Source organism: Armigeres subalbatus, chromosome 1 (assembly GCF_024139115.2).
Source record: "Armigeres subalbatus isolate Guangzhou_Male chromosome 1, GZ_Asu_2, whole genome shotgun sequence".
Lineage (NCBI taxonomy): Eukaryota > Metazoa > Arthropoda > Insecta > Diptera > Culicidae > Armigeres > Armigeres subalbatus.
In genome coordinates, this window is record NC_085139.1 from 262418018 (window position 1) to 262439562 (window position 21545).

The following is a 21545-nucleotide window of genomic DNA, read 5'->3' on the forward strand; positions in this document are numbered from 1 at the left end:
GTACGGAGTATAAGCATGGGAGCTAGAAGCACCTAATATGTTATGCCCTTCCCATTGGCGAAAGATAGCTTTACTATCAGTGTTAATTAAACCGCTACCAGACACGCTTCATTGTAGTTTCTGCGCAGCGGAACGCACGCCTTTCATAAATATCGTGTATTGCTGCGTAGTGTTGTGGCAGACCTGCTTGACCCACCGCGCACTGTTAAGTTGTCGACTGAGTGAGGCAAAGTCGAACGGAAGCCGATATCCAATGGGAACATTAAGCAAATACTTCTACGAGGCAACTCGAGATAAATCATGCCGGGATATGCTTCATCCGGGTTACACGTGCTTCGAGGCAGGACAAATTTACATTTATCAAGGAATTGTGGGTGCTATGAGGCACTACCTCCCGGGAGCTGTGGTAATGTTGAATTAGTTTTCGGTTGGATCAAAGTTCAATGAAATTAAGATTCGCTTGGAAGGCACGAAACCACGTTAGATGCTTAACTCTAAATGTTTCACAGACGGCGTTACTGTTTCGGATGAATCAATGGGACGACCCGGAGGTTTGGAAAAACTCTTTACTGCAATATCTGCGATGCATAATTGCTGGGTTGCCGATGACGGCCGGTAGCTTCCACTTCTTTTGCGGATTCTAGTGAGTATTCATTGGTTTGTATAGTGCGCTACATCTTTTGAAATTATCCATCAGGCTATTACTGAAATGGTAGTAACTAAATGCAAATCTTGACAGTATGAAAAATGTGATAACTAGTGGATTTACTTTGGTCTCCAGTAGCCTTGCGAGCAAATGCGTATGATTGTCAATCCGGAGATGGTTAGTTCTATTCTCGGTCCGGTCTAGGATGTTTTCGGGTTGGAAACATTCTCGACTCCCTGGGCATGTATCTATTGTACTTGCCACACAAGATACATACTCATGCAATGGCGGGCATAGAAAAGCTTTCAATTAATAACTGAGGAAATGCTAATTGAATACTAAGTTGAAAAGCAGGCCAAGTTCCAGTTGGAATGTAGAGCCATTGAAGAAGAAGTTGATTCACTCTTTCAATGCGGTTATAATTATTAAATCACTCCGATGATAGGAGTGTATATCTCGAGCCGAGCTGTAGAATAAAACAAGAACACGTTAAGATATTACGGAACAGTTGTGATAGAATTAAATGACCCCATGAATAACATGAAAGATTATCTACATCAAATAAAACTATTCAACTAAGTTTACCACACCTTCAGCATGGTATGAGCCTCAGAACCCGAGCAAATAGAGCAAAATGAATATTTTGATGTCGACACCAGTTAGTGTATGCTTATGAAGATTAAAGTGGAATAAAAAATACCTTTACTATTTGATATGATTGATGTTTGTGAGGGGTTTTTGTCATATTGCCATGACAAATAAAAAAAAATCAGAAAGCCAAAATATGTTTTTATTTGGTTTTCATACTGAACTTGAGCTTCATAGTTCCATCCAATGTTAAGATAATCGCTATAGGTTCATGTAAGACAGCTTACAGCAAACTAGATGTGCTTTCATCATTAATTTACATAAATAACAGATAAAATGTGCTCTACTCACGCAGTATCATAGTAAAGAACTGTTTTGCGATTTATATTGAACCAGTGCGTATGCATACTACAGTGCAGCGCACTTGTATGGGAGAACGCTAATTCCATCCTGATTGGATGGTGGACTCAATGTTTTCTGAATCGTTTCGAGACCCCAATCAACTGGATGGATGGTGGGGAAAATTATACAACCTAAGAACAGCTGCTGTTCAACAAGTGGCTATCAAGAAATTGCATTGTTCAATGCAATTGTATCGAAACTTATCTTATTGGTTTTCTAAGCCTGTTGTGAATAATAAAATATATTCAAATATGTCATTTTGATCATTCAAATTAATAGTCGAAAATAATTCATTATTGCTTAGTGCGGGGTAAACTGATCAGGCGGCGGTGTGTGAACAAGTGAACAATCTTGTAAATGAAGCAAAAAAGTCGATTAATATATTTGAAACCAAATCTTCTTCTTTTTATTGGCATTACATTCCCACACTGGGGCAGAGCCGCCTCGCAGCTTAGTGTTCATTAAGCACTTCCACAGTTATTAACTGCGAGGTATCTAAGCCAGGTCACCATTTTTGCTTTTGTATATCATGAGGCTAGCACGATGATACTTTTATGCACAGGGAAGTTGAGACAATTTCCAACCCGAAAATCGAACCCAGCTAAAACTAGGACTATCAGAAGCGGACACTCTTCTAGTATACTGTCCTTTTTCAAAACCTGAAATTGGTCCTTGACCACCGAAGATGTTCCGGGTTTTCCGAGGGCAGGTTCAAGATGCATTTTTTCCATTGCTTATCATTGCTTGTTATTTATGTGACGTTTGCTTTCATCATGTTTTATGCTTTCTCCAAAAACTAGAACTAATACGGCGACCAATCGTGGCTGTAGATCGAGATGATAACAGATTGGAATAATGCAAATATGAGTATCTGACTTCATGGATTTGCGAGACGATGATTACAGAAACTTTTCCAGAATGATAGGGTCCACCAGGCTTGTAAAATGTCATCTGCATCAGAGTCTCTTAATTCTCATGTATACATGGATGAGACAGTGTGCCATGAGCTACAAAAGCTCACGTAGCACCGATTTAGTGTGACGAGAGAAGCTAGCGCGCGCATAAAATAACTAAGTGAGCGTGTCTCAATGTACGCCTCATGAGACTCATCGCATGCGCTAGGAATGCATAGCTGGCGTTACTTAGGCGACGATATTATTGAATGAAAATTTCCCGCCCAAGCTGTTTTACGCATCTCCGCTGTTGTTTGCAAAGGTTTGCCATGGCAAACAGCGCATGAGCTGATCGCATTGAGATGTCTCAATGCGACTCACCAATGTTAATGTGAGGTACACGAGCTTCGTGAGACTCGCGCGCGCTAAATTTTATGTGCGCGTAGCAGTCGTTGCTCAATCTCATCCTTTTTTGTACGCGTGCATGATGTCTGATCTGCATGTCATTTGACTAATTTGTGCATAACTTTTTACAGAAGCCAAATTTACTTCATAATTTTAGATGTACGCATAACGCTTGAGTAGCGCTATATTTTTGTGCGAGGGTATATTGCTCTAAATATAACATCTGAGGCTAGAGAGTGAAATCTCTCCAAAATGTCACGTGTCATTTGACATAATGTCATTTGAATGACATTTTGCCTCCCACGCCCCAGATTACATATTTACAGCAATGTCTTGTTAGACAAAGTTGTAGCCACATTTGAGCGCTATAAGTTCGTTATACTCGATAGTTGATAGCTAACTACTGAAAAAAGTCCTGGGAAAATTATACAAACCAATGCAAATGACATTTTACAACACTGGGGTCCACTGCCACCTTTACAGCAGGTTCCATGGGCGTTCCAGGAGGGGCCGGTTTTGACACCATCTGGAACCATGCATATATGGGTGTCAAAATTCATGTTTTCTCAAGACGATGTAGGATCTTTATTAAAGATACATTTTGAGGACTGTAAGACTCTCTGGCCAATTTGTAACAGGTTCCTAGTGTTCTGCGAAAGTGATATTTGTTCAGGGTGTATGGCCAATCCCGTACCGTTTTCACGAAAATGGCCATATCTCTGCGTATACCTAATGGATTCTCGATTTGCAGCCAGCATTGGTCAGCATATTAGTTCTTGTTTCTGGGGAATGCATAAAACATGATGCCAGTAAACGTCATATAAAATGACAAGCAGAAGAAAAAATGCATTTTTAACATACTCTCAGAAAACCCGGAACATCTCCGGTGGCCAATGGCCAACCAGAGGTTTTGCATTGGGACAGTATACTAGAAGAGTTTCCGCGTCCGATGGTCCCAGTTTCATCAAAATCGGATCATTGTAACTATTGTAACATTGTAAAAACTCAAATTCTCAAATCTCATCCACGATTCAAATCAAGCGCGAGACAAACCTCACCCGACTCATGGCCCAGAGAATCGTCCATGATTCGACTCGCGATTTGCATCATTGCGCGATTTTTGCGTGTTCTTCTTCGTTAAATTCATCGGAATAACTTTCTTTGCTTAAAACAATAGATAGTAAATCCATACGTAAACATACAATACGCTTCGATTGGGTTTTGACACTTTTTGGAGCGAAATCATTTTTCGGCGAATGAGCGAAACAATGCGATTCTGCGTGAAAAACTCATGCGCGATGCTCTCCATGCAGAATCGTAAGCGAGTCAGCTCGCGCATGATGCTTCGGTGAGTGAGATTTGAGCATGATTCTACCAACACTGATTGTAAGCAAAGCTACGCTGATTTGAACTTTGACATTATTTTGCATATCTCAACCTTTTTGTCTAACCCCTGTATGTACTTTTGCAAAATTAAGCTAGATTCTCCCTATGGCATTTGGGTGACATTTATGTAGATTGAAATCATTAGTGATTTTGTTTCAATTCAAATTTTCGATCACTATTCTAGTTTGAATCTGGAACTGGAGCAAAATAGATCGAACTCGCTGGTTTCCCCAGCAGTGTAGGTACAACACATGTTTTTAAAATTTTCAAATTTATTATATAATTACGTTGCTGCCAAGAAAAGCGCCGTATTTGCAAAGTGGACTAATCCGTAGTTAAAATGACGCATTCATGCACCAAAATATTTGAAATTCGTGATTCCTTCGTGGATCAAATCTGCAGAAAATAGAGCTGAGCGTATGCCAATTTTAAGTTTTTAATAGTTGACTGGTATAAAATATGAATCCAGAACAGCTTCTGGGCAAATACATTATTCACATTCATTTTTACAATGAGCATTGCTGATTTTATTCTTAGGCCGTTACATTTAATAAAAAATATGTCCTATTGATGCCAGAAAGGTCAAAGGGAAGGGGGTAATAAAAGATAAATATTAAAAAGAAAGAAAAAAAAATCTAAAACCTCCTCGGATTTGTTAAAGAATATTTAGAAAATCCTTATAATTTTCCGAAATTCTTTTTTGTTGTCGCATCAAAATTTTATTTTAGAACAAAAAAATTCTAGGGGGTAATTTTTTTTATATTTGTATCGACCTTATTTGACTCTAAAAATATTAAACAAAATTATTTTCCCCGTAGATTTTTTTATTCGTTTTTTTTTCGTTACCGCCATCGGGGGTGACAATGGGTCTGAAGGGGAGGGCGGGGTGAGAATGGGTCATCGCTATTACAAGCCGTCTGGAAGTCGTAGGGCAAAATCGTTCAAAATGGTCTCTTATAGTTTAGTCTTCTTGCCCTCAGATACATTCAATTTATTCTGCAATCATTGTAAGTGGTTGAAACAGTGACCCATTCTCCCCCATTTGACCCATTGTCACCCCCGACGACGGTACAAATATTTAATTAACTTTTTGTCCTACTGGTCTTCGAAAGGTCAAGAGGGGGATAATAAAAAATAAATATTAAAATGAAAAAAAATCAAAAAACTCCTCGGATTTGTTAAAGAATGTTTTGAAAATCCTCAAAATTATCCGAATTTTATTTTGTTGCCCCCTGAAAATATTATTTTTTGGCAAAAAAATCCGAGGGGGGGGGAGACAAAATGGATTTTAAATATTTGTATCGGCCTAATTGTAAAAAAAAACTATTTACTAAAAATTCTACGAAAAAAAAATTAAATTTCATTTCGTTTCGTAAAATTTCGAATCAAATGGACCCGAATTTCGTTTCGTTTCGAGGTCTCGGAAGTAAATTTGAATTTCGTATCGTTTCGTTTCGATTAAACAGTAGCATTTCTAATTTCGTTTCGTTTCGTTAGCAAAATAGCGTTATCGCATACCCTTAGTTTTGTTTTCGATGGTGTTGGTAATGTCGTCAATCAAATTTTTCGAATACAAAATGGCTAGTAAATATTATTAAGATTTATGCAAGGATTTATGTGACATTTTTTGTCTTGGTTTTGATGCTTTTTTTATTTCTTTATATTGCACAAATTATTACACAAATTTTCTAATCTAATTTTGCAAATACTTACTTGATTCTTGATGGGCTACAGCTCTTCGATGAACCTACGCCTAATGGAGTATCCTTCTCCACTGGACTCGATCTTGGGCCAATTGCTTCCAGTCGCCCTGAACATTGAGCGCCCTCAGGTCCTCTTCAACTGCAAAAAGCCATCCTGTACGCGGCCTTCCACGAAGCCTGCGGCCTCTTCCGGGTTCTCTACTAAATATTATCTTCGCTTGACGTTCTTCCGGCATATGAACAACGTGACCTGCCCACCGTAGTCTGCCGTGTTGTATAAGCTTAATAATATCCAGTCCTTTATACATCTGGTACAACTCGTGATTCATGTGACGCGACGCCGCCAGATACCGTTCTACTGTTTACCGCCGAGTATTGTCCGCAGCACCTTACACTCAAACACTCCGAAAGCTCTCCGATCAGCCTCCTTTAACGTCCATGTTTCATGGCCGTATAAAGCCACTGGGCTGCAAAATGGTGGGTTGACATCAAGGAAGGAGCGCCCAACAGAGCTCTGGTCCCCACAAGTTCCTATCTCACGCTTCCACGAGTCGTCCGATGACAAAAGACCGCCAGCTAAGGGTTGTGAACTTAGCTGGTAGTGCAGCCTGGGCACTGTTGTCCTTCTGACATCAGCTAGAGTGAGAAGGTACGCCTCGACCGTCTGTTCACCAGGAGGTGCGGCTCAAACAGCGTCTGCCTGGTACCCAGCGGCTGATCAACGAAATGATGTATCGCGTCAGCTATACCTAAGGTGGCAGCCCCATCATAGCGATGTAGGTAACGCGACCCCGGTAAGGTAGCTTACTGAAGCCTCTCAAATACCACGAAAAATAGAGATAGAAGAAAAAGAGAACGTTATTTTTGGCAACCGACCCGGCAACGAAATAAAGGACTATGATTGGAAACTCGGTATCTGGAATGTCAGGACCCTAAATGAACCTAAACGAGTGAGCCTTCTGGCTCGCGTACTGCAGAAAGTTGGAGTGAACGTGGTCACTATTCAAGAAGTCCGATGGCCCAGATCCGGAGAACGTGAATTCCGAGCCGTGGACCCCACGACCAACACTTCATTCAAGTGTAACATCTATCACGGCGGCGAAAAAGCAGAGCATGGAGATGGTTTCGTAGGGATGGGCAAGCAGATGAAGCGAGTAATGCGGTGGAAACCCATTAGCGAACGAATCTGTGTGTTGAGAATACGGGACAAATTCTTCAATTACAGCCTAATCAACGTTTTATGAATGTCTTGATAAATCCTATGGAGAGTGCCCAAAGCATGACGTGAAAATTGTAATCGGAGACGCTTACGCTCAAGTCGGTAGAGAGGACTTTTTCCGTCCCATAATCGGTAGGGAGAGCCTTCACTCCGCTACCAATGACAACGGCCTACGGCTAGTAAATTTCGCTGCTGCCAGAGGGATGGCCATCAGTAGCACCTACTTTGCACGAAAGAACATCCGAATGCACACCTGGAGACCCCCAAATGGTGAAGCTTGCAACCAAATAGACCATGTCCTGGTGGATGGGCGCCATTTCTCGAATGTTATCGATGTGCGGACATTCAGAGGTCCGAACATTGACTCTGATCACTACCTCGTTGTCAGTAAATATCGATCACGGTTGTCAACTGTATCGATCGAATGATCACAGCGTACGATGCGTTACAATATCCAGCGATTGTCGGCGGAAGGAGTATCGGCTGAGTACCGCCAGAAGCTCGACGAACGGATAAGTGCAATCAACGTTAGCGACAACATCAACGATCTATGGGAGTCGATCCATGGAGCGGTGAGCACAACAGTACGAGAAGTGGTAGGCACTGCACAGAGGCGACCAAGGACGGGTTGGTTCGATGTGGAGTGTCAGAGAGTGACAGACGAGAAGAACGTTGCCAGAAGCCGGATGTTGGTGTCGGGTACCCGATCGAATAGAGAAGAAGCAAGAGCAGCCGAAAAACGAACCCACCGCAGGAAGAAAAAAAAAGTACGAAGAACAAGTTATTAGTGAGAGCCAGGAAAAAAAATGAAGCAGAACGATATGCGGAGGTTTTATGAGTCTGTCAATGACGTTATGTGCAACGACCAACAAGGGAATTTGCTGACAGATAAAACCGAAGTGGCTGCCAGGTGGAAGCAACACTTCGAGACTTTGTTGAATAGAGGAAGTGGCGGTGCATCGGTGAACAGAATAAATATTAGCGCCGATGGACAAGCTGTGGAGTCGCCTTCACTAGATGAGGTTAAAAAAGCTGTTAATGAGCCGAAAAACAATAAGGCTGCGGGGAAGGACCAGATCCCGGCTGAACTTCCCAAACATGGCAGTGAGCAGTTTTATGAAGTTCTGCACCATATTATGTCGAAAATATGGGAAGACGAGGAAATGCCTGCTAGCTGGTTAGACGGCCTCATTTGCCCTCTCTTTAAGAAAGGAGTGCGCCAATTACCGAGGAATAACCCTCCTTAATTCGGCGTACAAAATTATGTCCCGTATTCTGTTCAACAGATTGAGACTACTTGAAGAGTCCTTCGTCGGCGAATACCAAGCAGGTTTTCGTGAGGGCCGATCAACGACGGATCAAATGTTTACCCTGAGACAAATCCTTGATAAATTCCGGGAGTACAACTTGCAGACACATCATCTGTTTATTGATTCCAAGGCGGCGTACGATTCAGTGAAACGGCTGATTCGTATAACGCTGGACGGATCAAAATCAAGTGTAAGGGTTGCGGATGAAATATCGACGTCATTTGTTACCTTAGATGGATTAAAGCAGGGTGATGCACTCTCGAATCTACTGTTCAATATAGCGCTCGAGGGAGCAATTAGGAGAGCTGGTGTGCAAAGAAGCGGTACCATTATCACAAAATCGCATATGCTCCTGGGATTTGGGATATTGGGATATTTAGTAGAGAACCCAGAAGAGGCCGCAGGCTTCGTGGAAGGCCGCGTACACGATGGCTTTTTGCAGTTGAAAAGGACCTGAGGGCGCTCAATGTTCAGGGCGACTGGAAGCGATTGGCCCAGGATCGAGTCCAGTGGAGAAGGATACTCCATTCGGCGTAGGTTCATCGAAGAGCTGTAGCCCATCAAGTATCAAGTAACTATCAACAAATTAAAAAAGAACTCAGAAAAAGAAACTAATTCAAACTATTCTAATCAGACCCACTCTGTGGGAGAACAATACAACAATATTTGCCCCTTTTTTGCGGCTGCTGCTGTAGGTAGCAGCAGTAACAATAGCCTGCAGCTACTTCCCCTCGCCGACAGTGATCGCCTTGGATCCGTAGGTAGGATACGCACCACACAATAGCACTCGCACTACCGAACACAATCCGCGATGAGACACAGCACATACGTCTGGCTCGTTCGAACTATCGGCACGGAATGAACTTGTTCCGTGTTCCCTTGATCTAATCCCATTTTTCAGGCACTTTGTTTCAAATTCTGGTTCAAAATGTCAAGGAAAACGAGCCAAATAACTCGTTGACAGCATCCCAAAACGGCTGAAAGCTGTTATAATGAGCAAAGGTTACCATACCAAGTATTAAATCTTAATACTGCTTTGCATTTTCAAAATTACGCAAACATTACTAATACTGTACGAATTTGAATTTGAACGAATATTGACACATGTTTAAAAGTTAAATCATTTTTAGTAAACTAAAAACATTTTTTGCAAAAATAAATTACATGCATTCACACTCACATTTTATGCTATAATTATAGGTAAATAAAGTTTTATAAAATCTACATGTGTGCTTTCATATCGAAAAGGAAATGATTTATTAGGTGGTGTACGAATTCGGACTTGAATCACTGTATACCTTATGACCATCATACAGCTTCGATTGGTCCATGCTATATTTTTTCTGCTCCTATGAAAGTTGGCTCTATCTTTTTTTTACCATTTCATTTATTTGGTAGGCTCAGTCGTGTGAAACACTTTGCGGAACCGCAATTCTCAAGTCGAATATGATAACAATACAATGTATATCATCTTATCATTAACAGTTAGTTGGGAAGGGATAAAGACCAAAATACTCGTGGTGACTAAAGGTTAGAAATTACTTTATGCAGAACGGACGGGGTATTTCAGGAACAATAGAACAAAAACAAGAAAAAAAACGATAAAGAAAAAATAGACGAGCAAAGAAAGGCATAGATAGCCTGCATATAAACCACATCGCGATACCCCAAAACACCTCTTAACTCTCTGTAGGGTTGTTAATCTCGGGCCACAAGGGTATTCGTGCAATACCAAACTACGTGATCGATGTCATCGTAACCGGCGACACACCTACATAGATTGATATCGACCACGTTAAATCTATAGAGATATGCGTTTAGTGAATAGTGATTAGACATAAGCCTCGACATCGTGCGAATGAAGGCTCGGCTTAAATCCTCACCTCTGAACCACGCTCGCGCAGAAGCTTTAGGAACTATGGAAAATAGCCACCGTCCAAGTTCATTGTGTGACCAATTCATTTGACAATTTTGAAGATAAAAAACTCGTTGTTCGAAATTTGTCTATCATAAACTTCATCTTCCTGTGCGCGCACCTCTGCTAGCGAGTCCGCCTTCTCATTGCCATATATTAGGTAATGGGATGAGCCCACACAAAGGTTATCTTGAATGATTTTTCGATCAAATCACGCATCTGATCTCTATGTTTGTAAGAAAATAAGAAAAAGCTGAACTGGTTTATCTTTATTTCTTGCTACTCAAAACGAAATTCATAGCCCAAGTCGCAGTTCATTACCGAAAAGATCACTGCTATTCCCCTTTGACCAGCCACTCGCCGATCCGTCGAAAAATAAAACAATTGAATGCAACTCCTTGCCATATGTATATAAGAACAGGCCATTTCGAGATTCGATTAAAGGTTGCAGTTTGTTTTGACCTGGAACCGTCAAACAAACTACAATTTTTCATTTAATCCCGAAATGCACTGTTCTTATCCTAGACAAAGTAAGAGAGACATTTTTTTTTGTAAAACGACCACGACATGGATATGTATTTGATTCCAATGTCGGTAGGCCAATGGAGTAGCGACAAGATCAGATACCCGAGTGAAGAAACCTATGCTTCTAGTATTCGAGTCCCGCCATCGGGGGGACAATGGGTCATCGCTCTCACCGGCAGCTAAGAGGTCGTAGAGTAAAATCGTTCAAAAAGGTCTCTTATGTTTTAGTTAAGCATTCTAAGTAGTTGAAACAGTGACCCATTCTCACCCTCGACAACGGTCCTTTAAATTATTGATTTTCTTGCTCAGATTTCTAAAAACCGTATCTCATTTTTTTTTGGCAGCAACCTATTCGGTAGATTTTCGGCCCCCTTCTTCACATTCATTCCTTCGTTCCTCGGTGCATGTACATGTATGTATCTCCCCAGAACAATCGTACACGCTCAGGGAATAGGATTGTTTAATATGGTAAGCAACATTAATTATTGCCAATCGGTCCATTACTTAACTGCACTTTGCCTCCACAGTATATCGAATTTCTCATCCGACGTCTGCGTGGAACTACCGCTGAAGCCCTACGTGCATCTAAACTTGCCGGAACTCTGTTCTTCAGCATCTTTAGTGCCGCTATGCTGCCTGCTCTCGAATATCTGCAAATCAATCGTTTCTGGTTTGCCAGTATTTACCGGAATCGTGGCACAGGCGACAACGAAACCATCCGGCCGAACAGTTGTTCACATCATCCCGATCGATCGTGCGTTTTACATGTCACCACTCAGGTTAAAAAATCCTTCTACTTTGGACTGGCCATTTGTCTGATAAAGAACGCATTGCCGAGACTCACTATGGCCTTTCGAAACCCGCTACAATTTGCCAGAACGATGGTCTCCAGATTTGATTACGGCCTTATTGGATTCTTCACTGCGTACAAAGCTCTCTACGAGTTTTTCAACTGTTACCTGATTCAGAACAGCAATCTTAGTCCGTTAGTTCGAGCCACCATAACGGGATTCATCAGCGGGACCGCGTATTGTCTTTATCCAAACTACCTATTGTTCACGTATCCCATATCGGAATTGGTAGAAGTTTACTGGTTGGTGTACATGAAATCAAAACTGCCCAAACCCAAGATTGTCCAAATGATAGATCGGTTTCCCACGGTACTACTAATGTACATGTTCAGCTTGGGTATGATGTACCATTTACGTGTAGTTTACCCGTACCATACCAATCGCTATTGTCACAAGTTGATGGCCATCGGCACTACGGGGCGATCGGAAACACTAGCTCGTGGCTACGCCGAGATCATGATGGGTTATAGAAATTAAGAATATTGCATTGAAAATACTTTTTATTGCCAATAAATCAAACGTTGAATCTTGCAGCTCCGTCCAATCGAATCACTTCCCCATTTAGCATAGGGTTCTCCACAATACTTTGCACCAGCTGAGCAAACTCGTCCGGATGGCCAGCTCTTTTCGGAAACGGAATGATACTGATCAGCATCTTGGTCACCTGCTTCGGAAGTTCGTCTGTCATGTTGGTCCCGAACAAACCGGGTGCAATTGTGTTTACCCGAATTCCCTGGCCGCTTAGATCACGCGCAATCGGAAGAGTCATTCCGATAATGGCGGCTTTAGTGGCCGAATAAGCTGCCAACCCCGATTGCGCATCGTATCCCAGTACAGAAGCCGTGTTGACGATAACTCCGCGTTGACCGTTACCATCCGGGTCATTCTGCGCCATTAAACCAGCGGTTAATCGAATGACATTGAAAGTGCCTACTGTATTAACGTTCAACAAGGCCTGAAACGACTTCAAACTGTGCGGTTTGCTCTTTTTAAAGTCGTATACCTTTTCCGGGAAGGCAATTCCGGCGCAGTTAACGAGGACGTCCAATCGAGTGAACTGATTTTTTATTTCATCAAGGGTGTTGGACACACCTTGTTCCGAAGAAACCTACAACAAAGCATAACATAATTCGGTTAGGATGACGGCCCTGTTACATACTTGCAAGACCTTACATCCGTGGGTACAAATATCACATTATCTCCCAATGTCGAAGCAACTTTTTCTCCGTTTGACGATGGTAGATCGGCCACCACCACTCTGCATCCCAATCGTGCAAACCGTTCGACTGTGGCTAATCCTAGCCCGGACGCTCCGCCGGTAATTAATGCAACGGCGTTCTGTAGTACCAGACGAAAATAATTGACCAATAACAGACAGATTTCTCAAATAATACTTGTAAACAAACCTTCAACATAGCTACAGGACTGCTTGGGGTACACTGAACAGCCGTTTGCTATCGCGCGCAAAGTCCATTATGAGATAACTGTTGGCGGAGCTGGTGGGAATACTTCTTATCACAGAAAGCTTTGCAACGGTACAGAGAGCAATTAGTGCTTGACAAAAAAAAAGCAACCAAAAATACACCACAATGCAGATTGATTTCAGTCGTTATGAATGTTAATTTGACAATGTTGTTGAATAGATCAATAAGTTTTTCTTTTTTCGTAGGTATGAGTAATATTTCTGAACGGTAGTCAACCACAGCGGTAAACCCACGATGGAGGTCTTTTGCCACTGTACACGCAAAGCGCTTCTGAAGTCGATGAACTTTCGAAATGATGGGAAAGAAGAAAGAATGAAGAAGAACATATTTCACGAGACGACTACAGATCTTTAGTGCCAGAAATCGGCCATAATGTATCGAGCCACGCAGAATGAATACGTTTGCTAACTGTTAGATAGTTTTTCCACAGACATCACACATGGAACATTTCCCGAAAAAGAATCATAATGATTGATAGATTGCTTTGAGAATAGGTCGTATGTGCAAACGAGAGATTCTCTTTGATCACGCTCTCTTTCGCTAATATATCGGCTAGTTTTGCATGTTTTGCTACATTTTCACTTCTGCATGATAGATAAAGCTATTGTCTTTGGATATCTGCCAAAAAATTCAAAGTAAACTTTTGTATAGTTTCGTAATAATCGAAAGAGAATAGATCCAAAGAGAGACTCTCTTTTGCACATACGACCTATTTTCAAAGCACTCTAGCATTGTCACCCAAACATTAACGACATCCAAGGATGTTATCGATCTTTTAGTAATCTGCGTTCGATCATTTAGTAGTTTGTCAATAACTCATTCCAGAGGCCTAATTTCAAAATGTATTGTATGGTGGACTTTTAGTGCGAAGGTTTTCCTACAACCCTCCTTAACAGGTCGATGTTTGAATTCCACTATTAAAAAAGTTACGGTGCTAGTTGCTATACTTACATATACTAAATGATAACAAAATATGCAATCATTTAGTCTAAGTTACTGCTACTAGCGCTGTAGCTCCGTTATTAGTGAAATTCAAACAACGAACTGTTAGGTAGAGTTGTAGATAAACATTTGAACTAGAAGTCCACCATACAACACATTTTGAAATTAAGCCTCTGGAATGAGTTATTGACAAACTACTAAATGATCGAAGGCAGATTACTAAATGATCGATAACATCCTTGAGGACATCTGTTGTTTACTTGAGCAACTAATGCTTATTTGAATAATCAGTGATCGATTAAATAATCTCGAGTGTTATGCTTGAAATCGTATCCATTCTGCGTGGTCTTGAAGTGCGGTCAGTTTGTTTTGTTGTCAACTTAGATTTCAGACATAACCGCCGAGGCGATCAGTCGATGACCACTCAAGATACTGTAAGGCGAAGATAACTTCTTCGTGATCTGTAAGGTATCGATTATTGTTTTATTATTAAGTGAGAACCAAATAAATAAGGCACCATTTCACATGTTGGTTGTGTTGAAGGCGATGAAGTTACTTTGTTCGGAACTTGCCTTGCATAAGAGGTAAAATACTGAAGTAGTAATACCAAAAGTTGCCAATGAGGCACGCGCATGAAGCTTGAGATCCTGGGACTGAGTGAAGTCCGTTGGCCACACTTTGGAGAACACAGCACGCCGTCGGGACAAGTTCTGCTATACTCTGGTTTACGAGGTGAACACGCTCCCCGGTATCGCGGAGTTGGCTTCCTACTAAGCGCTCAGGCACACTCTGCGCTTATGAAGTGGGAAACTATAAGTGAAAGGATAATCGTTGCCAGATTTAGAACACGGGTCCGAAACCTTACTATCATCCAATGTTATGCGCCAACCGATGCTGCCGATCTGCAAGACAAAGAGGACAGTCAACTCAATGCCGTCGTAGATAGAATTCCGAAGGGTGATATCAAGATCTGTTTGGGCGACTTCAATGCAAAGATCGAATCCGACAACTTGAACCATGAGCGCATTATGGGACGCCATGGTCTCGGAGAAATGAGCGAAAACGGAGAACTGTTCGCAGAATTCTGTGGTAATAACGACATGGTGATCGGGGGATCGCTCTTCCCTCATCGACCGGTTCACAAAGTCACGTGGGTCTCTCGTGACAGCTTTACAGAAAATCAAATCGACTACATCTGCATCAGCCGAAAATGGAAACGGAGCCTTCATGATGAGGATGGGGCCTCAAAATAGAAACATTTTAATTAAGCTTTTCAACGTGGATCTATAAAAATAGCTCATAATCTGTAAACCAGGGATATGAAATAACAAAAATTCTACTTTTTATTCCATTTTGAATCATTAAAGTAGAAATCTATTTTCTGTCAATCAAAAAATGCCGGGGCAAGATGGGTCAAACAGCGGGGCAAGATGGGTCACCTTTAAATTCTGCAATTAATATTGTTTTTATTCATAAAATTAAATTACACACAGATAGATAGGTTTATTACCAATGATTTTATTGAATAAATGTCTGAAATGTCTGCTATTTTTTATGAAAACAAGCCGTTCGTGTATTGTTTTTTTAAAGACAAAAAATATACATTTTTAATTAACAAATTAACATCACTATGCTCATAAGTAACCTTAAAATGATTAAATCTGCAATGAAAAAAATGTTTTGAATAAGAACTATGTTCTTCAGTATGTGCTGACCCATTTGCAAGTTCATGTTAGAATGTTCAATTTTCGATCAAATTTATTTATTTCAACGGAGTTAGTATAACATCACCTACATTACTTATAATACGTTCACTATGTTACTAAAAATGTTTAAATTTTACGTTGCTCGACGAGATTACACGTTTTATAGAAAGTCTGTTTCGCATAAGAAACAATGCTGAAAAATATTTTACCTTGCCATACTCTACCAAAATGAAATTTTATCATCAAATCAAGTGACAATAAAGTAGAATCAAATTGTTCATCCTACAAAGTCATAATCTTCACATGAAAATGTATACGGTGCTAAAAAACGGCCCTGACCCATCTTGCCCCGCCTAACCCTACGGAATAAACGTAGTGCCGATATCGCGTCTGATCATCACCTCCTCATCGACGAAATACGCCTGCGCATTGCGCGGATTCGTCGGCAGGAGGAGAGAGTTGCCGACTGGAAGATGCTAGGGTGAAACGGTCCTTCGTTGAAGAACTGGAGACGATGAGAATCACCGATGAGACCTGGAGGAAGATAGAGGAGCGAAGAGAAGCCAAAGCCGCGATAGCGCGATCAAAAACCAGAGGAGTCAAAGTCTTAGCCCGTCAACGATACTCGGCTCTTTAGAAGGAAGTAAAACGGTCATGTCGATAGGACAAGCGAGCGTGGACAGACTCTCTGGCCGACGAAGGAGAGAGAGCCGCAGCAACCGGGGACATTCGCCTCCTCTACGATATCTCACGACGCTTAAGCGGGGCGAAGATGAATGCAACTAGGGTAAAATGCCCAATAGTGGACCCCCTAGTAGCGGAATTTTGCTCTTCCTGTCATAAGGCTTAAAAATTTTCAACATATTAACTCTGCTTGATATCTAACAACAAGCTCTGCATCCCCTCTTCACGATACATACATAAAACACCCATATACACGATATTATTCGTTGAAATTAACATTTTAAAGTCTAACTGAATTTGCCCTATAGTAGACCCCCTGAGGGTCCATAATAGGAAATTGCTTCCCTATAGTCGACACTTCATTTGATTTTCATGTCCCGTTTCGGGACGTTCTTCTTCCGAGCGATTCCAAGCAACAGCATCAAAATTTAAGAAAATTTTTAATTCATGATTTTCTATTGAGTTGAAACTTTGCACAGTTTTTCAATTTCATCTAAATCGTCATTTTTCGATATCAAATCTTCATATTGAGTCACGACTAACTTTTCAAAAGGGTGTATGTGAAAATGGTTCAAAAATATTTAAAAAGCTGCACAGCAAAAACGGAATGTTTGATTGTTATGATTTTTTCAGCACAGTTAGACAACTAAATGGTGATTCTTAAGAAAATGTGCACAGTAAAAAAAATTTTTTGCCTTTAAAAATATCATTTTTGTCACAAAACTCAAATATCTCAAAACCCTATCTTTTTCGAACGTAATTTTTTAGGAAAACGGTCCATTATATTAGCTATCTACCATAAAATTTGGTGATGGTAAACTAATAAACAAAAAGTTATGACATTTCAAACATTTCACAATTTTCACATATAGTAAACAAAAAAAAATGTCCGTGTATTTTTTTTTTCAAGAATCGCAGTTTGATGCTGATTTTATTGTTAAGGGCCTTGCGTGAGTTAAACAAGTTGTTTGTATGATATTCCATATTTATGTATTCATCGATATTATGTATATTATATGTATAAATATTATATGTATAAATAAATAAAAATGAATTAATATTATCCTAAGTATTAAATTAAATGTGGCAGTTACACAATGTTGTTATAGAAACTCTAAGAGTTTTGGGTTTGAATTTTGGTATGGGTTATGATATCATGAAAACAGTTTATTAATACTAATTTTTATTTATTTTTATTCACAATTTTTAATATATCGAACACTTTTGAATTATTATCAGCACAGTTTGAGTATAGTTTTGCTTTAATTTTATTTTCCGACAATGGAATGAAACAGTGAAATTTTTGGGTTCCTTGGATCGTTTTCGCGTTATTAAATTGCTCGCTGAGCTCTGAAGCCTTTATTTCGTACTCTTCAGTAGTAGTAAAACAAAATGATAATTTGGTTAAATCTTTTTCTTTTCTACGATTTGCCCAATCAAAAGTTCTTTCGCAGTTTTAATTGGATGCTCACGTTCTTTGGCTAAACTTGCTCTTGTGGCCATGCACTTTATTGTTCCTCCAATAGCATCACAAGGACCTTTGCCATGTGATGTAGCAAAAAAATGCCATTCTGCATCAATTCCGTACATTGATTTAAATTGACATAGGCTCGAAAAATTCTTACGATTTTTGTACTGCGACGCTGCTCCATCAGACATGAAATATATCTTTTTGACTTCTTTATGCTTATCAACGCGTAGAAAGTTAATCATTTTTTCAGTGAACAAGTTTACGGATACTGAATCGTGTCTTAAATCTTCGGAAATTATAATAAAACTTAAGTGTTCAATTTGCGTACTTCCATTAAAATAAATAACGAATGGATGAATTGTAGCTTGTTGTACGTTCCAGTGATGGGACTGCACTTCATCTTGCAATACAAAGCTGTAATTTTCAGAAAAATCACAAATGACTAAAAATTCACCATTTTGTAATGTATTTTTCGTATTTTTTAAAAAGCTGGATTGTTCTGTTTTAATGAAATCGTGAGGGATTTCAAGCAAAAATATGACACAAACTCATCTACAGGTTTTACAATAGTTTCTATGTCACACCTATCCGTGGTCACCCATTGCTCAAATGATAACTGATCAATATATTTTTCTTCAAACTCAAAGGAATAAAAGTATTTTCCAATGATGAAGAATCTGGACAATCCGAACAAGATCGTAGATAGCAATTTGATGTTGTATTTTCACACAAAAGACTACCAGTTAACATTTTAATATCCTTTGTTAAATTGATTCTTTTCAAACTATTTAAAATAAGATTAATATTCTCATGGGTTGTGCACACACACATTATGTGTTCCTGAATTGGAAAGAAGCTTACATTGCCTTGGCCGAAGGCTTGCAAATGAGGAAAAACCTATTTTAATATTATCGTGAATTTCCTTGAAGCGTGTGTACGCTTCTTTCAAAGTCGTCATCATTAATCGTTTTTGGATTGCTTGACGCTTCCATCTTTTTTTACTGATACATAATCTTTTTGACCAGGCATAGCTCGACTTACTTCATCATCTTCAAAATATTGAACTACTATTTCTTTTGTCTCATCTGTTAATGCAGTACTAGACCTAGTATTTTTGGTTGAAAGACAGTTATTCTTCAATTGTTTTGCCTCTTTTACTGTATTTCTATTGGTTTTGAACTCATCAATGGCATCCTGAATAGACCACGAACTTGGCAGCATCGACAAAATCAATAATTTTTCTTTCCTTGTCGTGGCTGCATTCGAGAACCTTTCCTTCATATTTATAATTACCTCATCGTAGTCTGTATTTTCCACATCATCAGGTCCTAATTTGAAGAGGTTTCTTCGTACAGCTTCGTTTATTTCACGGTATTTTTCTCCGGGTAATAAACGTAGTCCATCTTACTCCATTTAATCGGAGTCACTTTTATCCCAGCTATGCCCTCGTTAAAGCGTTCGATGTTGACCTTTTGGATACACTCATCTTCCGATTGATTTGTTGAAACAGATTTCGCTGATGGTACGGTGGCAAGGCTCTCAGCACTTAATACTTCTGGTAATTCCTCAGTTGTTGTCGATACATCTGGCAATTCCTCAGTTGCTGTCGTTTTCGAACTTCCTGCGCTCTGCTCAACCGATGATATACAGATTGCTCTTTGTCAACGTTTAGACGGCAGGACGTGCAAATGCGTAAATTTGTATTCAATGTGGACATTGGAGCATAACCAGTCGCTTTCAGTTTATCTATGGTGCTTTCGGTGAGATTTCGTAACTCTTTTGAACACTTTTTTCCATCAAACGGCCTACAACAGTTGAGAAAGCGGCTACTCATGTTGTTCGTAATATTTCAATAAACAAAATCACTTTTAAGTTTTTACTGACTAGTTTGGTGTCATTTGCTTGACTGAAGAAAAAAATTACTATAAGATCTTTAACAACCTTAGTAGTAGTAATTTTTTGCTTTTTCGTGAGCATTGTCATGGTATGTACCTATCATGCATTTGTTGTTGTTGAAGATACCCGTTTCCTCCCGATCATAAAGTCTATTCTCTAAGAGGTATATTTTTGCAGGTAAACTATAGACGTACACGTGTATATAAATCTTTGATTTTGCAGCTTTTGTCTTAAAAATAACATTTCTGATATGTTTCTATCAACGTTATTATCAACAGGTTTCAACACTATTAAAAGAATTTTTCGCCAGTCACGTGCAATGAAAATTATGACACTATCAATACTTTTGATCACAACACTGGATCGTGTCTAAGTTTCTTATAGATGCTATGAATAATTAAATCAAAATATCATGAAAACAACTTGTTTAAATCACGTCCCTTAACAATAAAATCTGCATCAAACTGCAATTCTCGAAATAACTTACACAGAAAAAAATTTTTTTTTACTAAATGTGAAAATTGTGAAATGTTTGAAATGTCATAACTTTTTTGTTTATTAGTTTACCATCACCAAATTTTTATGGTAGATAGCTAATATAATGGACCGTTTTCCCTAAAAAAAATTACGTTCGAAAAAAGATAGGGTTTTGAGATATTTGAGTTTTTGTGACAAAAATGATATTTTTAAAGGCAAAAATTTTTTTTTTACTGTGCACTAGACCTGTGCGCCGAAGTATTTTTGAACGGCGGCGGCGTAAAGCCATTTTTACACCGGCGGCGGCAGCGTCGGCAGCGTCACGCCGTAAGCAATGTTCGGCGGCGGCGGCGTGAATCGGCGTGAAAAATTTTGAGCTGAGAAAAAAAAATCACGCAGCAAGGCATTTAATGTTTTTTTTATGAATTTTAGGTTTTTTTGTACAATTGCTGGCCTCAGTCAGACTGATGGGGGGAACATCCTAGCAAAAGTTTACATTACATCCTCCACTAGGACATTTCCGCATCACAACACATGACTTCATTGCAAAGTACTTCGGCTTAAAATTCGAGAAAGGATTTCTAAGAATTAATTTAAAATTTCCCTAATGAATTCCTTCAAAACTCCCACCACGAATCGCCTTGAATTTATTTTTTTGTCTTTATTTAGGAGACTTTCAGCCAGAGGCTGGCACAGACTAACAGACATAACACTGTGAACAAATTTTCTAAAAAACATAGTTCCAATTATTTTGCCTTCACGCTCACGCCATCTATAATACAGGTTCCAAAGGATTCAATTTCTAGAGGGGAATCCCTAGCACCGGAATTAATTTCTGACTGGTGGGTGCTCCCCCGTCGCTCTACAAATCAGTTGTCAAAAACAAACAAAAAAGCCTCCTTGATACGTTGCAAATAACTTTGAATATTCAAATTTATAGCCAAAGTCCGACGATGAAAAGCGACAATCTACGAGCTATAGCAGGAAACAGACCAAGTAAGTATATGAAATAAGTAGGCAAAAACTACTAAATCGTAATAAT

At 39.7% G+C, this 21545-nt stretch overlaps 2 protein-coding genes across 2 annotated transcripts; one reads left to right on the forward strand and one right to left on the reverse strand.

Moving 5' to 3' along the window:
- The first annotated feature begins 91 nt into the window (after positions 1–91).
- LOC134213384 (uncharacterized) lies at positions 92–12320 on the forward strand. Its single transcript, XM_062692402.1, has 4 exons — positions 92–406; positions 510–643; positions 11337–11460; positions 11520–12320. Exons 1-4 carry the CDS (start codon positions 254–256, stop codon positions 12318–12320), a joined length of 1212 nt encoding a protein of 403 aa, XP_062548386.1. The 5' UTR covers positions 92–253.
- A 5-nt stretch (positions 12321–12325) lies between these two features.
- Positions 12326–13618, reverse strand: LOC134213392 (3-hydroxyacyl-CoA dehydrogenase type-2-like). The gene is made up of 3 exons (XM_062692416.1): positions 13250–13618; positions 13017–13181; positions 12326–12951 (listed from the first exon to the last, which is right to left on the reverse strand). Exons 1-3 carry the CDS (start codon positions 13256–13258, stop codon positions 12358–12360), a joined length of 768 nt encoding a protein of 255 aa, XP_062548400.1. The 5' UTR covers positions 13259–13618; the 3' UTR covers positions 12326–12357.
- Positions 13619–21545: the final 7927 nt, after the last annotated feature.